The 25,360-nt window shown below is 38.7% G+C and overlaps 1 protein-coding gene across 1 annotated transcript in view; it reads left to right on the top strand.

The window, feature by feature from the left end:
- The window catches only part of CAP2 (cyclase associated actin cytoskeleton regulatory protein 2), a gene marked incomplete at both ends in the record, with an annotated part of 54,273 nt that overhangs the window by 3,366 nt on the left and 25,547 nt on the right, over positions 1-25,360 (top strand). The window contains 2 exons of the mRNA XM_082014771.1: positions 447-547; positions 17,748-17,825. Of these exons, the coding sequence (XP_081870897.1) occupies positions 447-547; positions 17,748-17,825 (179 nt within the window). The remainder of the gene's footprint in view (positions 1-446; positions 548-17,747; positions 17,826-25,360) is intronic.

Here is a 25,360-nt window from a genome sequence, read left to right as displayed (position 1 = left end):
GGAATGGGTGGGTCATATAAAAATAGTTGTTCAGTACAGTGCAGATTCTTTTTAGGGAGTAATGCTTGTTTTACGTACATGTAGAATTTTGTTAAGACAATCATGCTTTATCAGGCCACTAGGCCTTTGAAGGGCTGAGAAATGTTTATTTTAGCACCTGTTATTTTAAGACAAAAGAGGCTTCCCACTACATTACACAGAGTAAATTCTCTTCAAGTTTCTAGCCAAGTTCTACCAAGAGCAGGTTTTTCTTTTTCCTTTCTAGCTAGGAAAAAATCATTATACAACCTTTTTCACTGATTTCACAAATCAATGAGTATGGCAGAAATCAGCTTACAGCAGCTTCCCCTGTTTCTATGGTGTTTGTCCTCCATCTGCTACAAAGGAATGTCCTATGCATTATGTACTATATGAACCTATTATAATGGAATGTTATTCTTCTACAGGCATAGCACCATATGTTGAGGCCTTTGATAGGCTGCTGAACGGAAGTGTCGCTGAGTTTCTCAGGTACAGCAAGATTCTTGAAGGTGACGTGAAGACACATGTGAGTATTTACTCAAATTTTCTCCCCATGACATAAGTGTACGAGTCTTGGAATCTGTGTGTTCAGCCTTGATTGCTGAGTAGAGGAGAATCTTCATAGCAGTACCCTGAATTATTAGTTCTTGTTGTAGTAATGACCTGGCATAACACACTAAGGACAGTTGGTTGGTTCAGGAAGGGCAAAAGGCTGTATGGATTCATAAGAAGACACTACTCTTCTACATTACTAAAGGTTGAAGAGCATAGTATGCAAAATATATAAATATTCTCAGTCACAAGCAGTTTGAATTGTCCTGTTGGCTGCTAAGCCCTTTGCACAACAGGAACACAATTAAGACCAAGAGTCAATAGACCAAGAGCAGCAAACAATAGGTGGGTCTGAGCAGTGGGAACTTCTTGTGGTTGTCTTCTAAGCATGTGTATTATCATTCCAATTAATGTAGAGATTTTGTTCTTTTGACTGTGTGTTGTTATTTACTCACAGCTCTCTCATTTGGAACAACATAGCAAACAAAATGAGTATGTCAGGCATTTAAATGACCCTTTTTTACCACATATGTCATAGCAAGAAAGTACTATGCTAGTATTTTCCTTATGAAATTACTTTGTAACCTTATAATATCTTGTGATCAGAGCTTGTTTGTTTCATTTTATTTTTTAAGTCTATCTTCTGTAAAACTGGTGGTAATAGAATGACAAAGGATGGACTCACCAACAGCTGACCAATAGAGATTTTGAAAAAAAAAACCAAAAAACCCACAAAAGAACCAGGGTCAGTTTGAGCTGGATCTGGAGTGGGAAGCTTTTGACTTTTCCTAGTAGAACCATGCCACCAGGCCTTTCTCCATGTGTACATTTCCCAATTCATTGCAGCTGCTGCTCTACATAACAAACTCTGTGGCCAGAGAAACATGCAGTCCTGCAAGCTACTGGGATTTATGCTGCAAGGCCAGCATAAATATTTTGCAAGACAGCCAAAGTAACCAGTCTACTAACAGAGCACGAGCTCTGGGATTATTCTGTGAACTGTGTTTTCTCTGTGGTGTTACATGTTCTTGCTGGTAGGGTAGAGTTTCTGACCTAGTTAGGCCTAGAAAACTGGAGGGAGTAAGGAGATCAGGCAATTCTAGGGGATCTTTGTGTTCCTAAGGAAATTTTCCTTTTTATTTGGAAAAGCCCTTTCACCTTAACAGTTATACTATAAATTACTATGTACATACTTTTTTCTTAAAAGAAATTAGGGAAAAAATAATAAGGAGGGGGAGGGAATTGTCTACCTAACGGAGCAGAGAATTGCTCCCTGGAAAGGATCTGTTCTAGGTTTGGTCATTACGTTCATCAGACACCATTATTTTGCAGCTGATTTCTCAACAGTCTAGATCTGAGAGATACAGAAATAGCCTTAGTATCAACACTAAGCAGGGAAAAAAAAGGCATTTAACATTCTAAATTACTAAAACCTTTTTAATATACACTATCTGTAAATATTTAAATCAGTAAGTGTATTGATTTATACATTTGTCACTATTTGATACTCATCATTGAGTCCATATAAAATATTATTAATAATTTATCTGCCAAGTCTGTGGATAGTCTCTAGCATATTGTTGATAGTGTAATGCAAACTGTGATAGGGAGTATTTGTTAGGACTATGAGATTAGATATAAACAACTTTCCCTTACATAAAGAAACTGGTGATTCTGACTGCAGCCTATTACATATTCTGAAATCCTAGATTCTGAATTTACAACATGAAGCAGACTGTGGTTGCCTTATGCTCATGCTTATCACTGAAGCAACATCTGTGCTTTACCTTAACAAGTGGAACAAGGAGTATTTTTCTTCTGGGTGTCTTATAGACCATGTGTCCTCAGCATTATACTTGCAGCTGCTGTCTCTTTCACATAATGAGCTGAAGGGAAGATTGTATTTTATTTCAAAAAACACCTGTTGCCTAGAAAAACCTCACATACCTGACTGACCAGAATGGTAACATGAGAGAAAAGAGAGACTTCATATTATGCTAAAGAAATGAGGGATTTAACATGATGTGTTTCATACTGATTGCTGTAAGGATTGTGTGGTTTGTGTTTCTGGCGAAAAGAAGAATACAGCCATAACTAATACCTACTGGGGACCCCCATTCCTATGTTTTCGGCATACTGTACTCTAAATATTCTGTTGAAAAAGAGCAAAATAAAAAAGAGAACTAATAGGTAGCTCCTGGATAGCTCACTCATCCACAGCAGCATGGTGGATTTTATGAAGATTAGTTTATCAAAGAAGAGTTCTGCTTAGTCTCAATCTTGAAAGCAGCATATTTCTCATTCAAATTACAGTACAATGCAGTGGTGAGTCTCTGAGGTCAACTGCATTAGCGAAACTAACCACTTTTTAAAAGACAGACCGAGAGAATGGCTAGGGTTTTTACTTAAGTCTATTTCAAACAAATTATTCTAAATGTCTAACATGAGATCCTTTTCCTGTCCTGTCACTGGAATAAAAATCTGGTGATTATATGGATAATCTTCTATGAAATACGAAGTCCCCTACAGGCACAGATTTTATGAAACCACTTTTGGCTGTCCATGTCATAACTATAGAGCATGTGAAGTCAGTAAAAGAATGAGTATGGCCAGGACTGCTACCAACCAGCTGTCTTTGGCCTGACATACCAGTGTCTTGGAGGCTGTCATGAACTGTTACAGGTTGTTACAGCCTTGAAGCTGACTCACCATGTGTGCCAACGCTGAACCATTCTTCTGTCAGAATAAAGGAAATTCAAAAGCAGTATAAAATAGACTGTGGGTCTACGCGTAGGCTTCTCTTACGTTAAGAGAAGTTCTTACGTTCTTAAGTTCTCTTACGCCCAGCAGATAGCATAGCACTGGCTGATTGCTGGATCACAGAGACCCGAGTCCCACTGCTGTTTGGCCAGATGCATCCACCACTACAGAAAATGTGCTGAGGATGACAAAGAGCTGCCTGTGGAAGACATGGGCTGCCTGTGGAAGACACGGTCTACCTTCAGATTGTATCCCAGTGAGGAAGCTGGTCAAGCAGGTTTGATGGGCTCTTCACCCTGTCAAAACAAGGCAATCAAGATTTTAGAAGGCCAAGAAGCATGTTTTTGTAATGTGTTTATTGAGCTTCTTCACATTGTTTTTGTTTGTGTGATATGTCAAGTGGTGGAATACTTTGGCTTGAGTTTGAATAATGTACCAGATGAGACATAATGATAAGAAGAGAATGTACTAGTTCTACAAGAGAAGGACAGATAACATAAAATTTCCATATTTTAGTGTTTTATGTGGCACAGAGCAGAGCAGAATTACAGCCTTCCTGTCAAGCACATAAACTAATACTTGCGTTTTTTTAATTGTTTGTTTATAAAAATCTTTTAACCTCCTAACCCCACCAGTTGAAAGAACAGATTGAGTGATTCAGTTATGTTCCCTCTTCTCTCATCCAAGCTATTTAGCTTGGAAAAGAAAACTGTAGAAATATGGATGCATTTTCCCTCCTCTCTTCCATGAACTCCCAGCTGCTGAAATGCAGAGCTCAGAAAGACAACCAACTACATTGTGGGTTTCCAGCATTCAGAAATAAATAGGCTGTTGGTTAGCTTGCTTATTGGGAGAGAGTCTAGATACAGCTTATTACATGTATGACTACTCGAACAAGATAGCACAAAGCAGCAATTCACAGCACATTCTCTGATCTGCGGGGGTTCTCTGTGTGCATGCACTGATTTGTTATCATCATGAGCAAGAGAAGCAATGTTCACCCCACAAACATTGTTCGTATGCACGTACCCACAGAGTTTCTTTTCCTTATCTATTACATGAAAGCAATGGCATTCTCCTCTCCTCCTTCCAGGCATAGTCCATGCAAATATAGACAGACAACTGAAAACAGGAATTACCTTTTTTGAGGCGTATATGCACTTTCCAAAGTGCAACTCTGTTTTGACCTATCAATGAAGTTAAAAAATCCTAGCTTCCTCATTTTTTCCAAAGAGTATTTATTACACATGAAGTAATAGCTATAGCTTGCCTTGTGAGAGATGCTGAAGAATTAGTCAATGACTTTCACAGCCCTGAACTTTGAACAGGAAGTGCTGCTGTCTGTGATACACCAAAAAACACTTTCGCACTTTATCTTACCTAATCTAAACACAGACTATCAAACCCATTATTTGACTGATTCCTCATTAACAAGGCAATTTGCTTACAGGGCAACAGAATGCACAAGTGTACTCTGCCGTTCATCTTTTGTGCCCCGAGGCTGTACGGGTTTAGGCATTGTGTTGAAAGTTGAATTAGAGCTCAGAGAGGAGGATGATGTCAACATGCCTGAAGAGAAGCTTGCTGTCAGGCTGCCTTTGCATTTCTGTGATAGATATTTTCTGCCACGTGAAATAAACACCAAACCAAGTAGCTACCACAGGACTGGGAAAAGCAGAATACATAAAAAAGAATAAAAAGACAAACTTTTTACAGCATACAAAATGCACTCAGCTGAAAGAAAGAGACTAAGTGTAGAAAACAGTACTGCTAGCCACCAAAAGTGAAAAAAACCCCAAATAGTCATCACCAAAAAAACCAACCTTGGAAATCTATCAATATTAAAGTTGATTTTGTAATGCTAATTCAGGTATATTTCTCACCCTGTATGTGTACTACAAGATACTTCATAACATAAGCAATAAAGCATGTTCACCTTAGTATGAGAATAAGGATGGAAACGCAATATACACAATGTAGCCAAGTGGCTAATCCAGGAAAAGTGTAATTTTTAGGAGCTTTTACAACTTTTGATTGGATCTGGCTTTCCAAACAAGCAGGATTTATTGGGTCAGGTGCAGTGGTGTGCAGACATCATTGCACCTGTCTGACTGTAAGACACCTGGTTGGGAATAAAGATGGCTCCTGAGCACGAAGAACCTGTCCATTGCGGGTCTAGACCAACACCCCCTAAAGAGTGGGAGTTTTTAATTAATTTTAATGGGAGCTGGATCAGGCTGTTAGTTTCTTGACACTGACATTGCAGTAAATACCACTTACTTTTCTTCTTATTTAAAAAGGCAAGGAAGAGACAAGAGTCAAACAGACTCTATTGACAAATACATGCCATGGCAGCCAATACCGGGCATTTAATTGTGTATTGCTGGCATGAGAAGCATGTGCCTGTAAATTTAGGGGGGTGATGGTGGGAATATATAATGAGAACGTTCCATATGGCATTCCCTCTGTCAGAAATACAAGAAATCAGGAACACAAACAGTCAAGGCTGTCAACAGCTTTCGTGGGGCTTCTTTGCATATGGAGTGGTTCCCGACAAAACACATAAGTAGCTCTGTTGATATCAAAGTAGTGCAGTTGATCAGGGACCGCTTAAGGGTCTAAAGCTGTTGGCCCCTAAAAGCAGGGATTAGATCTGTATGTGGTTACCCAGTACAATGGGATTTTCTGATCTCCAAAGGATGCCAGGAAAAAGATATCAGAATGATTTGAGTGGGAAACCATATATGCAATGGGAAACCATATATGCAATGGGAAACCAAAAACTCCATCATGTTTGCCCAAGAAAATGTTAAAATATAACTTGCTCATATGAAAAAAATTCTGATAGTAAAGGGCTCTTTAATCAACCAGATGAATTCAGAATAATATCCAGTGTTCAGACTAGATTTAAGGTCCATGTTTTATCGATTAATTTAATTAATGATTGGAGTAATTAATCAAGGCGTACATTATATTTTCAGCCGTTTGAAGTCTAAATCAGAACTGATCATAGGCTCTGGCTCATGATAATTTTGCTATCTCTAAAAATTTTTCATAGAAGCCCTTTAGGAGCAAATTTGAGTCTACTGACAGGAAACCTGTTTTTCTTGGTGTTTTTCCAGAAGTAGTGTATAGACCTAGAGGCATAAGTGCCCCACAGGTTGAAAACCACTGTGTCAGCTTAAGGAAAAATCATAAGGTGATAAAATTACATGGCTCAATTATCTAGCTAAATGACGGGTAGCATTAACGTGTGGACCAGTTGCACTCACAGCCACAAATAGGGTGTGAGAGTGTCTTGGTGAGCCTGTTGCAAAGTCATGGCATAGGACACTTGCCAGTGTAAAGTAAGGAGAAACTTACTAGGGAGGATTTGGAGACATGGAGTTGGCACAAATCCAAGGTCCATGAGGAAGCCTTGATAAGGTAATTAGACTTTTACTTTGCTCTCTGGTTCAAAGCAGTCCAGGATTGGAAGGGCATAGGTAGCAGTCATCTCAGGCACTCAACCTCAGAACAGTGAGGTCTGTGGTTCTCACAACATTAATTTCCAGTGAACCACTGGCAAATTAAACTATCTTGATCCATCAGGAAGACCAAGACAGAGGAGAAGAGAGAAAGTATCCCTGTTTTCATCATCAGCATGAACCTCTTATGACTGAAAACTCTCTTTACTGGCATCAGTGCCCATGGTTCTTATTTCTGTTGCGAAGAATTACGATTTTTCAAGTTGGAGTAGTAACATTATTTAAGCCCATTTATTTCAAGCTGAGAAATAGGCATCCATGAATGTTGTTTTTTTTTTTACATTTTTTTCTGGTTTTGGGAAACTCATCTTCCATGCTTGATTGATGTCATTTGTTGCTAGAAGCTATGAGCAAGTCTTTTATTAATATTCAGTCTCATTCTTTCTGAAAAGCACGTGCACACTCTTTTCACTCATCCTGCCTCCCCATCCCTGACCTGCTTTTATTTTGCTAGCTGGTGGTTGCAACTGTTTTGAGTGTATAGAAATGCTGGGCTTGGAAACTGAGAAGGCTGTTCATTGTAGTCAGCAAAAAACCAAACAATGAGCTCAGAATCTGGCTCTTCAGTCAGTTTCTAGTAAAAAGGAGTTCAGTGAATAATGAGAATTAAGCCACAAGGGAAACCAGTGCATGGTTTGAATGTTGTTTTAAATAAGCTGGGAGTACTGTCAGGAGTGATGAGGGTAGAATGTGGCTGCAAATGTGTGTTGCCTCTTTTTATCCAGTATGAATTGCATTACTAATATGGCCAGATTTCTGAATATCGGAGAGTCCATTAGGATAGATTAAACCATGTCACTGTCACTGCTAACTTCTGTCTGTTTACATCCATACATTGAACTATATATTTTCATAAATAATCTGAACTGCAAAGCAGTTTAATTTTTGCTATTTTGTTTCATAGGTTTAATTTTATATTTTATTCTAAATCCCAGAGCTGTAAGAAAAAGATTGGTTTAGAATCTTGAAGTAGATCTTTGAGGCCGAAATATTTCTTTCTTGTTGCTTTAATACATGTTCTGTTTAAAAAAACACCTCAGGTCAGATCTGCTTTTCAATCACATCACTGTGCATGTAAATGACTACCTTGCCTTTCAGAGAGGCTGAGGCCCCCACTCCAAGTAAATGTAGGCTTTTGGTATTTAGCACCTCTGAAAAGAAGAGCATGGTTCAGTTGGGAAGAAACCTTAAATATCATTATAGATGTGTCAGCTTTAAGCTTTGAACTCCCTTCCATGTTAGCACATTTTGGTCAGGGTCTGGGATTCTTTCAAGGTGATAAAAATGGAAGTGAAGTTACAAGGAGACAGATTCTGGCACTTTTAGCCTTTGAGCTGCTTTCAAGGAGCTCAGTGGGACTACTTGCAGGATGAGGTGGGCAATGTCACTGGTTGTCCTGAAGTGTGTGAGAGAAAGAACATACACAAAGCCATTTCAATATAATAACCTATTATATCCAAAAGCTCTCTCAAAGACAGCGCAATTTCTTAGAAATGAATGGTTCTCCAGTCTTTATATCAGGGAATTTGGTATTTGTCAGACACAGAAAGTCAAGAAATCAGCTCCACAGTAGGGTGGCAGGTGAACATTGTCAAAAGAATATTTATGAAGTGATACCCCAACAAGTACTGTAACTTTTTTAATTTATAGAGATACGCATCTGAAGTTCCTAGAACTTGTATTTATTAAAACAGGGACACATGAATAACATCCCAAACCTGTGAAATCATAAAGCCTTTTCTGAAATTTCTTCAGCATGGATTTGGACCTTCACTGAGAAGGGTTTCTGAGAGAATAGTTGGGGATAGAGAGTGGGACTGCTTAGCAGCAGACCTCAGGGGCAAAACAGCACATCAGAGAAATAACTGGAGTGCCTACAGCCAGAGCAGGCAAAAGCATGTTTGTACAGATGACAATGCGACCTGCAGGTCCCTGAGATCTCTGTGGTTGTCTCATGTGGTGGTTTACAGCATCTGTTCCATGTAGGAAATGTAGGTTTGCCTTTCCTCAGGGAAATGAGGTAGCTCCACAAATAATTCCTTGACACAGGCAACTTCGCCCTCCAAAGAATTCTGAACTCAGATGTCCATGGGAAAAAAAAGGAACCTGAATTTAAACAATGGTTGAACTTGATAATAGCCAAAGTTTAGACTTCATCTATTCAGTACATTGTATGTGGTTCCTATTTAAGGAACTAATGCACGCTTTCAGAGATACACAACGTAGCTCCAAGTAATAGTAGAAACTAGAAGCTTTGGAAGTCTGTGAAACTTTAATGTACTACAGTTTCTGTTCCTAATGAAATTCTGAAGTGGGCTGGTTTTCCTTTCCCATCTCTTTTTGAGAAACCTGCTTGCTTTTGCAGGCTAGTCAGGACGAAGAGCTATAAGAGCTCTCTCGGGAAGATTGTGGCTATCTTCTGAAAGTGCCTGTGCAGGTTGGGGTGCTTTCTATCTTCTCTCCATAATACTGATTCCAAAAAAACGGCAACTTTGTCACAGCGTAACATTTGATATGCAATACAAAGGATATCCCTGTCATGTCATTAGTTAAATTAATCCCCCCTGGAAAACTGCGTACTTTTCTGAGCTGTCATTCTTTTACAGTGTTAGCCTTTCACCTCAGGAGTCCTGAGGACAAACTGGAGGCAAGTCAAAACCAACTGATTACTATTTGCTGTTACTCATGCTCTAAAGCTCATAAAATATACTGTGGCAGTCTTTGGTTATTAGAAGCTCCAACCAACAATGGTGGCCTCGTATACATTTTAGTGATGTATCCTCTGCACTGTAGGGAAGTGATTTATTCTCATTATGGTTTTTATGTTTGTTCTGAAATGTTTGGCTGCTTTTATCAGCTGTTTGTTTCTATGATTATCACTAATTACATATCATAAAGGCAGAACATGACAGCACAAATTCTGTGCAGCTGATAATCAATTTTGGGGATGTCCAGTCTATAGATAAGCACCAGGGTCTGGAATATCAGGTGTCGCAATGTGCCAATAACAACTTCTACTGTAGTGGAATCCTTTAAATGTAGATCCATGACTGTATGCTGTGCAATGAGGTGGCTTTGACATCTCCAGCAGGTGACTAACTCCTTGCAGAAGACAGCAGTCTGCAATGTAAATGGCAAACTTGAATTCTTGAACATCTTCAAAACTGTTCAGAAAAGAAAGGTACTGAAAACAAAAAAAATCCCTTAGTCTGTAAATAGACCACATCTTCATTAATATGTGGATTATTTATTTTTGCACACACTTCTCAGTATTTTTCTATGCTGAATCTTCTGGAATACCTAGCTACCAATACACTACATCTGTTTTTGGAACTTCCATGTAAAAGTTGAAATGAACAGACGTCAAGAGAGTTGCAGATTTTTGGCTGTTGTAAAAGAGATTCCTGAAGAAGTTATGAATCTGGAGAGCAGCCTGAGCTTTAGGAGAGCATCATCTAGTCAAGAGCTTTGGTCTGGACTTGCTCTTCTTCTCTGGTGGGTGGAGGTTTTTAGAGATATTTTCGGAGAATATGATCTCCTATTGCTTCACTTGGCAGTAATCAGTAGTCGCAATGGCCCTGCAGCCAAATATTTTTATCTGTTTGAAACAGTGACAGACAAACAAAATGACTGACTGCTTCTGCTACCAAGATTAATAATTAATTATTTAACAAAGCTGACATTTAAATAGTATTCATTAGGTTTTAAAGTTAACAATCCCTTGAGATCAATCAAAACAGTTCATGTTACTCAAAACTGGGAGAGCTTAGATGAGATTCTGGAACACTGGGGCAAATTTTATTGGTGCAAAAGATGCAGAACCTGTATATTCTTTATACAAGGCAATAATTTTGTAACTAATGTAAAGCAACTGTCGTGGCTTTAAATACCCCTTTGGTCCCCTTACATCTGTACAGTTCAGTATCATAAAACTAAAATGGCAGAGAGATGCGCAACACTTTACCCCAAATAATGTTATCCATCTGTCTTATGTCATTAGCACTGAAAGATCTTTAAGATCAATATGGTTTGAGCTCCACTAGAGGTAAGAGCTATAAGAGCTCTGAATGGTTTAAGTCACAGTCAAGCTTATTAAAAGGTAAAGTTAATGAACGTAGATACAGATGCTACTCTGAAACAAGAAGTGAGTAATATTGCCTAGCACTGTGCACACGACAGAGTGTTTAATACACTGGCAGATATAAACAGCTAGAGAGACCAGCACTGATATAACCTTAGATTGGTGCTGGACAGGCAGTAGCAATGCTGAGAAACTTTAGCAAAAATTTCCTAATATAGACATAGCCATGGAGGCTAAAAAACACTAAAAACCCCCCACTAATAGAGGACAGCTGATTGGTAGTAGTCAAATGTATCTATCTGAAAATAGAAAAGAACGTATCTGGGGTGGTGTCTGGCTGTATCAAAATAAATGGCAAATCTCCCATTGACTTCAATTTTTACTAGAATTTCAACCCTGTTTTCTGCATGGACCAGTAGGAGAAAGGTGACGGGTTTTTTTTCTTTCTTTCCTTTTCCTTTTCCAGTATAAAGTGCTCTGTTTGAAGAACTGCCACTGACTCTTCAGCATTTGGCCCAGTTTTAAAAAAATCTCTATCAGCCAATTAGCTGTACAAAATAAATCCTGTCTCTTCAGCTGTCCTGGATAGTTCCTATGGCAGCCCCGTACTTAATGTAGATTTCATTCTTTTTCCATTTCTTGCTTCCCCCTTCAAGCCACCAGCCACTTCACCACTTCACTTTGAAGAGGCTCTTGAAAACAGAATGTAAAAGACAAGCTGTTTCTCCTTCTCTGGCAGAACTGGCCCTTTTAGAGAAAGACTGGGGTCTTTGCTTATAACAATGAAGCTCCATCTGTAGTTGTCATTTGCTGTCAGTCATGGTCTTTTGCTAAGCCCAAAGGACCCAAAATTATTTCTGTAGAAACTATGATTAGAACTCTGGACCGCTAAATCCCAATTCTTTTCCCTCACATCCTCTTTACTATTTTGTTTCAGAATAAAGTCATTTTAGACATACAAAACGTACATAGATCTGTATTTTGATTTGCAAATTATCACTGTTAAAGTTTGCATGTATATATATGCAGATGTGTATTATTCTCTGACAACAGAAGTCCAGTGGATTCTGATATTTATATTATGCTTTTCAGCGCTATGACTCTGAGGAAATATGTTATTAAATATAATAATATTTGACAAATTTAATATTATCAGGTCAATAGGGTAATTTTCTTGACTAAATTTCATTAGGAAATCCTAATCTTACTTCCATTTAGTTTTGTTTTTTTTCAAAAACTGAATTTACTTGTATCTTGAGATCTGAATGCATGTGCCTGTTTCTTCTTGTAGTTTGCCAAACTGTTGTCACATAAATAATATTTGTATTTATTACTGCTTGGATACCAGAGTGATGGCAGATTGAATATAACATTTAAAATGAGAAAGAGGTAGATCCTAAAATCACATCTGCTCTGGAGAGCTGGACTTTGCTAAAGCAAACTGGTAGTTTAAGCTTCAGGTTCAGTGCATCTATGTCTACTCAGTCTGAAACTGTGCAAGTTTAGGCGGAATCCATACTCACTCTACTTCAAACAGGTCAGAAGCATTGCCACCATTAGACATCCCTCACAGAGCCTCTGGCAGTTTTTCAAGCAGCGGCTTCTGGGAAGTATCAGAAGTTGGCATTGTATTGTGACAGAGAAGGCTAAACCAACTGCTGTTAAAAAGATGATTTCTAAATATGTATGATTCCTCCATTAACTTCTGCAGTCTTAACTGTAAAGAGGCCCGTCTATGCTGTTACTGCGATGGTGACAGAGAGGTCACTCACTGTCGTCAGCCCCAGGTTTCAACAGGCATGGAATTGGGCTGACATGGCATACATGTCAGACTTTGGCTCTTCCAGCCATACCGATCACCTAAGTCAGTCAGCTATCAAACACACCTGAGGTAGAGGATTAAGACACCTTATTCCCCACTTTACTGATGGAGAAACTGAGGTGGTGAATGGAATGCCACATGGTCCTGGCATTCAGGTCCACAGTCACAGCCCTCTCCTCCAGGTTCTAGAACAAACTGTTAAAAGCAAAGTAGGAAATGCTTTGAGGAACTTGTTTCCTTCAAAGTATTCACCTCAGCTGAGGAATCTGCCTGATGGTTGCTGTGTCCATGCATAATCCCAAGAATGCCAAGAGGATTACCCAAAGTTTTTAGACATCAATTATCTGTTGCTCCAAAATATGCCCATTTCTATCTGCAGATAGATGTGTGCAAGTTTGTGTTCTAGTCTACTCCAGTAAATTTACCCATGATTCCCATGCATTTTTGACACTCAGGCTTCATTACCATAATTCATTATAACTGAGTTTCAGCTGATTTGCTCTGTGGCAGTCTTCTGACTGAGCTGCCCAAGTTGCTGAGATGTGCCCCCCGGCCTGTTTTCACCTATTAGTCTTCACTGGATATGAGGGTCTAATGAAAGAGTCATCTCCCTGTAAAAAATAGTGCTGCCTGCTTAGGTACACAGCCTGCCTGCTATGTAGAAGGAGGTGGCAATGAAGTGTCACATTTCAAAGACTACAAGAAAGAACGGGAATGGTGATAGACTGAACTAATGCATTCTTAATGAGAAGAAGATCTTCTATTACTTTGATGGGATGCATGGAAAGAAGTATCGCATGCTTGGAAATAGTAAAACCCAGAATGCCATTTTTAATGCTCTTGGAGAAAGAAGGAAGTAACTCTGGCAGAAGTCTTATAAAATTCTGCTTGTAGAATGCAAAACCTGTGTTAGCATGATCCTTTGATTAAGATTTAAATTCAAAGGTGAGAGATGTGAGTGCTCTGATCCCTGCACAACTAAAAGCTCTTGGGGCTGGATACATTTTGGGCATACAGGACAAGCCTTGCAATCAGTATCTAGTCCACTGACCAATTAATGTTTCCAACATCGTATAATAAATTTAGGATAATAAGAAAATGCAAAAAGCCACACTTTTAATGCACCAGAGGTAACTCAAAGAGTGTTACCAATGGCTTGGGTGCCCTCAATAGCAGAAGATTTCTTAAAGACAGCTCCCAGACATTTTGAGAAAGTGGCCTTGGCCACACTCTGCAGTAGAGAAGGAAGAGTGATAAACATAAAAAAGTAATACATGTCTGGAGGAGAAGTACAAGCTGATGCCACATCCAACAATAGTTTCAACTTGGTCAGATGAGCAAGAGACATGTATGAGGCATACTCGAGGAATGTCAGTCTTTAGGAACATCAGTGTACCTCATCCAACAGCCTGTCTCCAGCTCTGACCAAATTCCAGTGCTTCAGCAGAAAGAGGTGAAAAATGAGACAAGAAACCAGTTGTTACTTTGTGCTCTGAGCAGAGAAAAAAGTTCTCCTCAGCCTCCATGAATGGCCAGTGGGAACCCAAAAGCATGGATTTAATGCAGTGTAAACAAAGTGCCCAACAGACATGTTTTTCAAACCTCATTGATGCTACCAGCTCAGTATATGTTCAAGAACTCACAAAACAATCTTGATTTTTTATTTCTAAGAGCACTTTGCTCATCTTCATTTAAAGGTTTATCTTAAAATAATGCTGGTTCTTTGTAGGAATTTGGAAAATCCCTCATAAACTTCACTTTTTGGATAGTTGGAAATCTTCTTCTAAATTTGAGACTATGATTACTCTGACTCAGTTTACAGACCTGTGATCATGTGCTGACACTACCATTTTCTTCTTTCTCTGTTATTTACATTCCATATGCAAAAGAATCATATTCCTCAGCCACTGTGTTGCTAAGCAAAACAAGTGAAACTTTAAAAAATTATCTTTGTATGACAGATACTTACTGCTCTAAGCATCCAAACAGGTTTTCTCTGCATCAATTCTGATTTAAGTTCATCTTTCTTTAACACAGATGACTAGTGCTTTACACGGAATGCCAGAGGAGGTCCTCTCCAATGATACTAACACTTCTGTAGCTCTACTAAAAATATTTTGCCACATCCATCGTAGAACTGCATAAGCTCTTTTCACAACGCCACCTTCCTGGGTTTTATATTTGCATGTTCCAGTCTTCAGCATTTCCAATTAATCGGTTCTGTGTTTATACCCAAAATTATGCATTTTTTTAAAGGGGTGGGGGCAAGGACTGCTAAATTTTATCCTGTTCACGTTACCTGTGTCAACGAAGTTGTCTTACTCTTCTCAAGTGATGAGTGAGTCCTTCTCAAGAATATTAAAACCTTCTAACTTTGTGTTGCCCATGAATTTTATGAGTGCACACCTAATTCTTGCTCTTAGGACACTAACAAACATATTGATGGTTCCTAAAACTAATTCCTGAGAAACACAACTAGTAACTTTCCTCCTTTCAAATAACACCAGCTGTAATATACCCTATTGTTGTCTCTGTTTATTCAGCTTCTTATCCAAATTAAGAGTTTTTATACTAATTTGCATCATTTCCACTTAAAGTATGAGTTTCCTATGAGGATCTGCAATAAGCATTTTATATAATATCTAAACATACTAGATCTGACACATTCTCCTTGTCTAAGGAACTGAAAACTCTAAGCAATCCCTAAAAGTAATGATTTTAACCACAGATAATCCAATTGTAATTTCCCCCAGTTTTAATTTTCATATGTGTTTTTAATCACTTGTTTCAAATCCATTCTAAATGTGCACAGTGCTGAAGTCAAACTAACAGCCATGAAATCACTTGACATACCTTTTCCTCCTCTTCTTGTGCATATTTGCCCAAGCCATCATTGCATAATTCTGTTATCTGGTCCTATCTCCAGATGATATATCTTTAAAGTCTTTTCTACTTGTGCTTCCATCTGCCAGTGTCTCCAGTACTCTAGAATGAAGACGGTATGGACCCAATTATTTTGTCACACTAAGCTACGTATATTTGACTTTCCTTTCAAATGATGTAATTCCCATTGATTTATCATCATTCTCCTTAGCTATCCTTTCAATATCATGTACATCAACTTCCTTGAAATTGAGGAAAAGCATTTATTCAACAATCCTTTGCTTCTATATTATATAATGCCTGAAAAAAAGTTCTCCTTGATAGTCAAGGCCTCTTCTCACTCTTTGGGGCTTTTGTATCTATTCTTAGTATCTTGCTTTAGTTATTTTTTCATTCAGAGTCTCTAGCCCTTTCCTACAATTTCTCCCTCCTGTCTAGCACGCATAGATAATTTCCATTCTTAATGTAAATCCATCCTTTCCTGCATTCAAATCATTAAGTTCCTCAGTCATCTTCACTCACTGATTTTTCTATTTTCTAAAAGTTTGCCATTCTAAAATACCAAGTCCTAACTATAGATACATTTTTGTCCATCCCGCAATTTAAGAACCGAATCCATTCATAATCACTTCCTCCTAGAACATTAGTTTTTAGTCAGCTGTTCTGCAAGATCCTCCTCACACAAAACCCCTAAGCTTAAAATAGCACACACTTTGTTGTTTTATGAATTTCAGTATCAAAAAGTCAGTCTTCTGAAACGTCTAAGAATTTCTAAACCTTGCTATTATTGATGGTATTTATGTCTATGTCTGGAAAATTTGTGTCTCCTATGCTCATACAATTTCCCTTATTATTCATTTCTTTATCTATTTATAGAGATGATTACCCTCTTCCAAATCTGAGCCTGTCAGACCATAATATCACCTTCTCCTCAAATACTGTCCAAGTTGGGCCTCTTTTACCATCTTCCTCGCAGTGATTTTCCTCCTAACAGATTATGTTTTATTCATGCCATCACATTTTAAGATGAATAAACAGAATTTGGCTGTTTTACTTTGCTACAACTTCAAATTTCCCGACTTTTATGTATCTTAATTTGCATCCACATAGGCCTGTATATAAAATGTCCTTGTTTTCTTTTTAGATTGAAGAAACCCCAAGGAAAACAGCATGAGCTTCTCCACCCTTTCACAAAGTGATTATAAATGTACCCATTCATATTAGATTAACCAAACAGCATTTGGTTTGATTTGGTTTTTATTTAGCAATATACATCCGTTATGAATAGTTCTTTTCTATACCAATAATGCTTTCTCCTAGTCACTACTCATCCACTTGAATGAGGTATAGCTGATACGGAAATAGCGATTAGATTCTAATCATAATTAGTACATAATGTACAGAAAATGTGTAGTGTTCAAAAAACCCCCAAATGCCCAGAAATTTGAACAGTAGGAAACACTGGGGAGTGTAGAGATTTACCTCCCATCCACAGTATTAGCATGTAAACATGCTGTCAGATGCAGCTTTAATGAAAATTCTAGAGTTCTGTGGGGGAAAATTGCCCAAAAATCTTCAGCCACCGTCTCTCATAGCCATTGATCTTAGGGTCTGCTCACAGAGGACAGACAAGGAATGAATTACAGCATAGTCCCTCAGCAAATATGCCAAGCTCAACTCTTCTTAAACATCGCTACAGCCTAAGTTGAAGTTCAACAGAAAGTTTTCAGGTTGCCATTCTCAGCGGTAATAAGTTGTTATCAGGCACTCGAGTATAAACATCGCCATTAAAATGCCTAGAAGTTCTCTGAAGCATTTAAATTAAGTCCTCCTGTGACTAATCTTATAAATGATAACCAAAAGACTGCATATCAACTCGTTTTATTTCCTATCTGAAGCAGACAGGGAACTTAACCTTAGATTTCAAAAAAATTTATAGCTAAGCCAGTACTGTAATACATTTCTTCCAGTCAGCATTGCTGTGATTTAGATGAGAAGCAGCAAGAAAGATTTGAGCTGTCACACTTGACTTTGAGCTGCCAAGAAGAGGTATTGGAGGTTACAGGCTAAGGTTTAATTTCTATTCCTCTTTTTGTTACAGGCAGAGATGGTACGTGCTGCTTTCCAAGCACAGAGATCTTTCCTGGTGTTAGCGTCCCAATGTCAAGAGCCTCAAGAGGTAAGAAAAGTGACCTAGCGTTTCAAGAGGCAGTGTATTAAAAAGGCTGTGTTCCCTTATGTTTAATATCAGTCCCTGCATTTGCTTTTATTTGTCATTTATACAGTGCACTTAGATGCTTGCTTTCAGTGTTATTACCATGGCACTGTAATAATCAGAAAGCCATGCTTCAGAGTTAAGAACCTTTTCTGTACCAATGTATAAAAGATCATTGAAGAAACCAAAGGAGATTTCCACTTTACAGCTTTAAGTAAGTGGGATCTGTGTTTCTCTGGAAAGCTGGAAATGCCATGAAATAGAACGGCTTTTTGCTAGCCCCATAGGGTTGCTCTGACAGAATCTGAAGTCAGGGCATAAGCTATTGAGAGAAAAATCAATACTAGTCCCCAGACTCGGTGTTCTCCAAGCTGAGGTCCAGGTTAGGCCAGTTCGGGAAGGAAGGCAAAGCATTTTGTCAAGAAAATTAAAAAACAATTTATATCAAGTTGATTTATATACTTATTGTAGTGGCAACTATTTAAATCCTCTCCTCACAACTAAAAAGCTCAGGGAAGCTGCGGAGTTGTTAGGAAATCTCATCTGTAGTTTCTGGGGGGCACAAGGTTTTGGCCAATAACACTTTATCATTCCTGGGAAAAGCTATGATGCAGCCCTTCTGTGGGACCACCCTTGAACCTTCTTCTTGGAGTGTGCAGAGAATGACAACTTCCCTTGCACAGTCTCTCCACGGCCTTCAGTTCTGTCTTTTTCCACCAGCTTCCTGCTCCGTAGTTCATCAAACTCCACGTTGTCAAATCAGAACTCTCTGCCACTGGTATAACTTACTGAAATTTTGCTGTCGCTGTTGTTCTTAGAGACACAAATTAGAAGTTTTTCTAATCAGTATGTTTTAATGGCAAGGGTACTCAAGGGGGAAAAAAAAGCACAGATATTCCAGGCAAGTTATAGAGTTCCAAGCAAGAAGGGATCAGTTGTTTTTCCAGCTGTCCCTGATCTCAGAGAGTAAAACTGGGTCATGACTCACAGAGACCAGGCAAAATTCCCATTGGTACAGGCCTCAAGCAGTCAGTCATTTATATTGGCTGTGAATACAATTGCACCCAGTGGCCCACAAAACTCTTCATGCTCACAGGTAAAATATTCCCCCATGAAAACTTCCCGATGGCCCATAATGTAACGCAGCGTTCTGAAGTGTTGGTATTGTCCCAGCTCTGTTAAGAGTAAAAGCTATGGCTCACTGTTTGGCTTCCTGTGCTCATGTGCTATGATATATGATTTTCTCTGCTTTTCGAGTGAGAATGGCAATGGCTTCTCCCCACTTTCACCCTTACAACTTTCTGACCTCAAGGCAAGGCTTTGAGATTTTTTCAACCGTAAAGTTTACAAACTTTCATTTTAAAAATGGCAACAAAACAAGCAAACAAAAACAGCTGTAAAAAGAGACTCTCCAGCAATCCAGAACAACAGTTACAGAAGCATTAAGAAAAGCAATAAATAATAAAAACCTTGCTATAAACATCACCAGAGCTGGCCTTGTGTATCCGTATGTCTTAGTTGCACGTTATCAGGCTTGCATAGGTTTCCGCAACTTGTTGAAGGCAAGAAAGTATGTACTTTTATCATTTAAATCTTTTAGCACCAGGGAAATGCCACATGAAATGTGTGTACGCATCATTCCAATGTCAAAATACCAGGAATGTTACAGACTAAAGTTCCTTTCTCAGTGAGAACAAACCCAGGCCAGTTACTTAAGTTTTTTTAACATAAAGAATGCTAGGTACACATTTTTTATAGACATCCAAACACATGTTGTTGTTTATTCTTCTTCTCTATTTTGCACATATTTTTTGCAATGATACATTCAGCTATACTATAGACAGACCTGAAAATAATTGAAGGCTGCCTATTCTGTGCAACTTGAATGGTATTTTCCACTCCAGAGAGTGGTGGTTCCAGGCACCAGGCTTTTTATATCTCCATCTCAGTGGGGAAGAAAAGCCTATTGTGAAGCCACATTGGTTAACCATTTTGAAAAAGCTGGTTACCACCAGCTAACCTAGGAGAAGGAAAGAAGCAGGGGTCCTCCCCCCCATGCCCCAGCACCTTATCGATGTGATGTCATCTGGGCTCTGGTTGTATTTATAGCCTAGAGCCATGGAGTCGGTGTGGAATCCAAACAGGAAAGCTAATCATTAGCGTATCAGAATGCACAGAGTAGAGAAAAGCAAATGAAGATGACAGCATATCTATAAATGCAAGAGAAAAGAGAGTAATTCTGTCATTCAGCTGTCTAGACTGTTTGCTTTATAATGTAAAGCTGTGAATGAGCCAGCGAGTTGCGATTATGGCATAGTAGCTTTGTAGACATTCAGAGACAGCGGTGTGGAGACTGAGGGGATTTACTGAGTTCCTGTCATGTTGGGATGTCATACATGGTGCCTTTAAAAAAAAAGAGGGAGGGGAAAATGCCCTGGAAAAATAAATTAGCTCAGCTCTTGCAGCTTACAAACTAATGAATAAGGAATACAAACAAAAAGAAAGCTCCTACATGTGTAATAATCCTTAGATTTTTTTTGTGCTCAGCAGAGAGAGAAATGTATATTGTACAAAAAGCAGTATTTTTTCCCCTCTATGAAAACGTTGAAGCCCTGCTATTCATTTAGCTCTGTAACTCCTGCTATGAGTCACTAGCAAACATTTTCAAACAGTTAAGCTGGCTGAAGTTGCTTTTGCAGACTTTTGCTTCTTGTTAATAATGTTGATATTTTTTCATTGGGAATCTGTTGCAGTGCACAGCCTTTATTATCTGTATATGTGAAAATAGTAGGAGCCGAGAAGGTAATTCCAGCTGGCATACCAATCTAGCATCCACTGCAATAAATTACTTCGCAGAGAGCATGTTCTGTTACTTTTTATGGTCATGTTCTATATTTGTATGTGCAGTGGAAGAGATCACATGACAAAACCACCGGCTGATATTCCTGCTTGTGTATGTTCCCAGCTAATGGCTGCTGGATACAGGCTCATTCAGCAAGATGGGATTCTTCAGTTCATCCACTTATTAGTAATTATTTTCTGACGCCAAACTGCAAACATTAAAGCCAAAAAATGTCTATTATAAGTTGTTTACTATATATGAGATAGTAAAGAGAAGTTAGAGAAGGGAAAATAAATTAGAATACTGCTGTATTCTCCAAGAATTTGTTTTAAAAGGTATTTTCGGACCATATTGTTCACGTTGCTTGCGCAATTCAGAAGATACATTTTAACATAAACCTTCACAAAAGATTATGAAATAGTTTGTATCTGAATTTTCTATTCCACATAGTCTAAGCCAAATACAATTCTGATTGAAACATTATTATTTTATTGTATAGTAATTTTGAAAGTTATTAGTGTTCCTGAGCAAGTTTATGTGGGGTTTTTTTTTTAGTTTATAATCATGAATACTAACTTACAAGATCACTGCTCAAAGTCACTGCACTGAATTCTTTGTGAATGATAACTTACATAGTGTCTTCTCTTGATGAGTTGTTTCATTTCACTTTAAGAGTTCAAAGAATTTTAAGAGTTGCTTTGAGGGCATGAATAATCCATTGTTCCCATACTGGGGACTAATTAATGAGGTAAGTTTTTCTGTGAATCAATATAAGCATATGCAGGGCGAGCATAGTCATGATAAGAAGTACTACAAACAGATTTAAACGACAGATGCAGTTCAGACTATAAATGATTACATAACTTCTCATTAAAAAAAAATGCTGAGTTCATATGACTGCCAGAGCTCATGGATTTAATTACTAACATTGTGTAGACAAACATTCCAATTAAATACCTAGCTTAACTATCCAGATTCTACACACAGGCGGGAGGAAAGGGGTGGAAGAAAGTGAGAGGTAAAGGAGGGCTTTCCCTTTTTTTCATAGAAAAGGGAAAAAAAACCCTGAAACCCAAGAAACTGTATTTGAAGTTAGACTTAGAGCCATGAGAACAAATCCTGAGGTTTTAAATTTTTTATAGTCAAGCAAAAAATCTATTGTAGGAACAGAATAGTTGTGGCAATTTCCTTGAATAAAGGACTCATTCTCAGAATTTTTATGTAGAAATCAAAGATGGAGATTGACAGTTCCCTGCTCTCTGTCAGTGCAGGATGGCTCATTTTTTCCTGTCTTCTATTTTTAAAGTACTTAAATAACAGGACTCCTGGGACTTCTTATTTTGCGTCCTAGCAGGATTTGTTTTCTAATTACCTTGACTTGCTTATGTCATTCCATTTCCCACTACTTTTCCTCATACTTACTGGGATCACCCTTACTGTCTTCCAAAAATATGAAGAGCAGGATACTCCTCACCTCATAAATTTATTACTTACTTATGCAAAAATGTTTCAGCCAAGTTTTGCTGCCATTCTACTCAGTTCGTTGACTGCTGCAAACTTGCACCTCTGTATCTAGAAATAGCTTAAGGAAGAATTTAGTTCAGTCCTTTTAAGGTCCTCAGGTCCCAAACTTACAGGAGGTGCCAAGAGTGACATGGACAGGGCCTGAGATCCCTGAGCTCCAAAGGGAACGCCTTCCCCCCACTCCTGTTCTCTGAAATCTTGCCAAACTGTTGACATATTTCTGTTATCAGCAAGTCTACAACTGCATGCGGCATTTGGTCACAGCCGCAGTGATGGACCAACTGACAGTTTTCAGTGTCTAGCCTGCTGCCTTACAGTGTTCACAGGCTCATTTTTGGATATCACTGCAAACTCTTACTCAGTTTCAGGTCCACTGTAATCCTTGATTATTACTTCATTGTAAACATATTGCCAGATAGCCTCCTGACACCTGTTATCTCATAATTTTGTCTCAAAGGCACTCAACTGCATTTAACCAGCCTCAAGATCATTATATTTTCTGCTCATGTAGTTAATTTCTGTAGGTATCCTTGTAGTTCCTTCAGTTCACGGGTTATTTCAATTTTTTCCAATTTCACTCTAGTCTAAATCAGACCACAACTAGTGGTTTTTGAATTCTGAAGGTTATGCAGACTCCAGGACTGCTTATTGAACCTGGCAGTTTTACAGTTTGTCTCTGGGGAGATCTCAGGTGAAACACATAAATGTTCAAGACTGGAATCCTGCACCGTCTGTCGTCCGTGTCCTGGGATGAAACCTAATTGGCCTTAGCAAAGACTCGTCAGATCTCAGACGTTATGAACAAAGCAATTGTGACTCAACAGAACACCATTTTCTGGCAGAACTTTGCTACCTGGAATGCCCTGGGCGTCACTGACATGGACTATGATCACAGCAGCAAAGACTGAGGAGTAGTAAATCAAAAAGTTGAAAACAGTTCATTTGTGTAATCGTTCCTGTTGATTAGGTGTGGGATGTTGCCTGTGTGCTTAAAGCAGCAGGACCCTTCTGTGTTGAATGTACTGCCCATGGAGAGCTGTAGTGGCCAGGAAAACAGTATCTAGAGCATTCAAGTTCATTTAAAAACGAGCCAGAGTCCTGGCCAAAAGCGTTGGGTATGATTCTGCTGTAAACTGATGCATGCAGTTTGTATTGGGCCCTGGATTTCTCCGCTGGTTAGAAGCTATTTGTCTTTCACGTTCCTCTCCATTTGCCCTCCCTCAGAGTTTACATTTCAAAATAAACCCACAAATGACTAAACTAGTAATTTGTCATGTGGGATTATGGTTTGGTCTTCCCTTTTTTTTCCCCACGAAGCACAAAGTTGCTACAGCTACTATTGGCTGTTAGATTGAGAATTTATGTGCTATCTAAGAGGAATAAAAGCCAAATACCAATTAAGTCACTTTGGAAGCACACAAATGTGTCTAAGCATCTGTGCTGATGAAGCTGACCAGACATTTCTGCAGATCTGTCTCTCTGTGTCATAGTCCTGCTGTTGCACAGCAGTGAGTTGAGGTGGCAAAACTTGTACTATTGACAAACAAATCAAACACTTGTTACATCACTATGTTGAAGATTTACAGTCCAAGAAAATGAGACCAGAATAAATTAATGTCTCTCTGTAGTTAGGAAAAGACCTTGGAACCCTGAAAAGATCAGAATACTAGAGGGACATGAATGTAGTGATTGTAGAGAAAGATCTCATTGATGGTCTCTACTGCCAACTAGAAAATGCTTGCATTTATACTGCGATTTTAAGAGTAAAAGTGTGGTACCAAATGTGAAATACTTTCTGCAAGGAGAGATGGAGATAGGCTGTGTTAAAAGAACAGTTTGACAGCCGCCAACAACAGCTGGTAGTATTTCACTATGGAAGTAGTAAGGAAAAGAAAAAAAGAGTAAGCATTTGAGGAATCTGGATGCAGCACTGGGAGGCTCAAAGTTACAAACTAGCTTAGATTCACCTCTGGAAAAAAAAATATTTTCTATATACTTAAAGAAAGAGGTCATTTCTCAGCCTAATCTGAACACTGTTTCCATTCAGACTGTTGATACACAGCTACAAAAAAACAAAGACAGGCCTTTCTTAAACCACGCAAATACAAAAAAGGACTTACTTATATTTTAAAGTCTTCTTTACAGATTGCCTTTTACAAAATAAAAATATGGGAATGTACAGTTAATCCAAAACTATTTTAGTTTTAAAATCATAGCCACCCATAGCAGAAATGCATCTCACTGGTGATCACTGAAGCTACCAGTATCTTACTCCTATAGATAGAGGATGGGATTCTGCTTATCAGCTTTAACTGTCAAGGTAGGCGTGTTGTGTAAGGTGTCTTCCTAGGCTCTCTTTACAGTAAATGGCAGCGCCTCTAGAGTGCACCCTTCACATCTATTAATGTCTCCTAATATGTAGTCTTCTAACATCTATTAATAGGTGGAATGAATTCCTCAGGGACATCTCTTTCTTCCTTTACAGTAGAGGGAATCAAGTCTCAGCAGAGAGCAGGTGCTCACATTTTAAACTTAGAGCTGTGTGGCGGACGTTATCCATGACATTTTTCATCCCCTGAAAGGACGAAATGTGGGATGGGACTGTACTAGGCTGTTTGCAGAGATAATGGCTGTGTCTACATTAGTGTTTTAGTTCACAGTGGGATATTTTTCCTTCAAATCAGCCCCATTTACTATACTGTGATCCACACTGTAGAACAGTGTTAGGGTATACAAAATGGGTATCTTTCTGGTGACGTTAAATGGAAGATACACTCCCAGCCAGCACCAAATCCACAATTTACAGCTAGTCCAAAATAGCACCCCCCAAAGGTGTGCAGTGTGAATGTCAGGTCTTCAGCACCAACTGTTTTGCTCTACAGAACCATTCCTATTAGGCTGCACTACTTGCCAGCATACACAAAGACCGCTGATTCAAATCAACTCCATGTTTCAAACTTGCCTGTGAAAAATAGAATGTAAGTATGATGGAGATTTTGAACTGACAGAAGAAAATAACAGAACTGTAGACCGTGAAATAAAGGTAGTAGTTGTGCTGTTCTGGCTGCAGCTGAGTAAAATAAAGGGGCTACTGATCCCAAATGCTCTCAGCTTTCTTTTACTGCTCCTACAC

The sequence above is a fragment of the Phaethon aethereus genome (assembly GCF_964289735.1).
Source record: "Phaethon aethereus genome assembly, chromosome: 2".
NCBI lineage: Eukaryota > Metazoa > Chordata > Aves > Phaethontiformes > Phaethontidae > Phaethon > Phaethon aethereus.
This window is presented reverse-complemented; position numbering and strand designations above follow the sequence as displayed.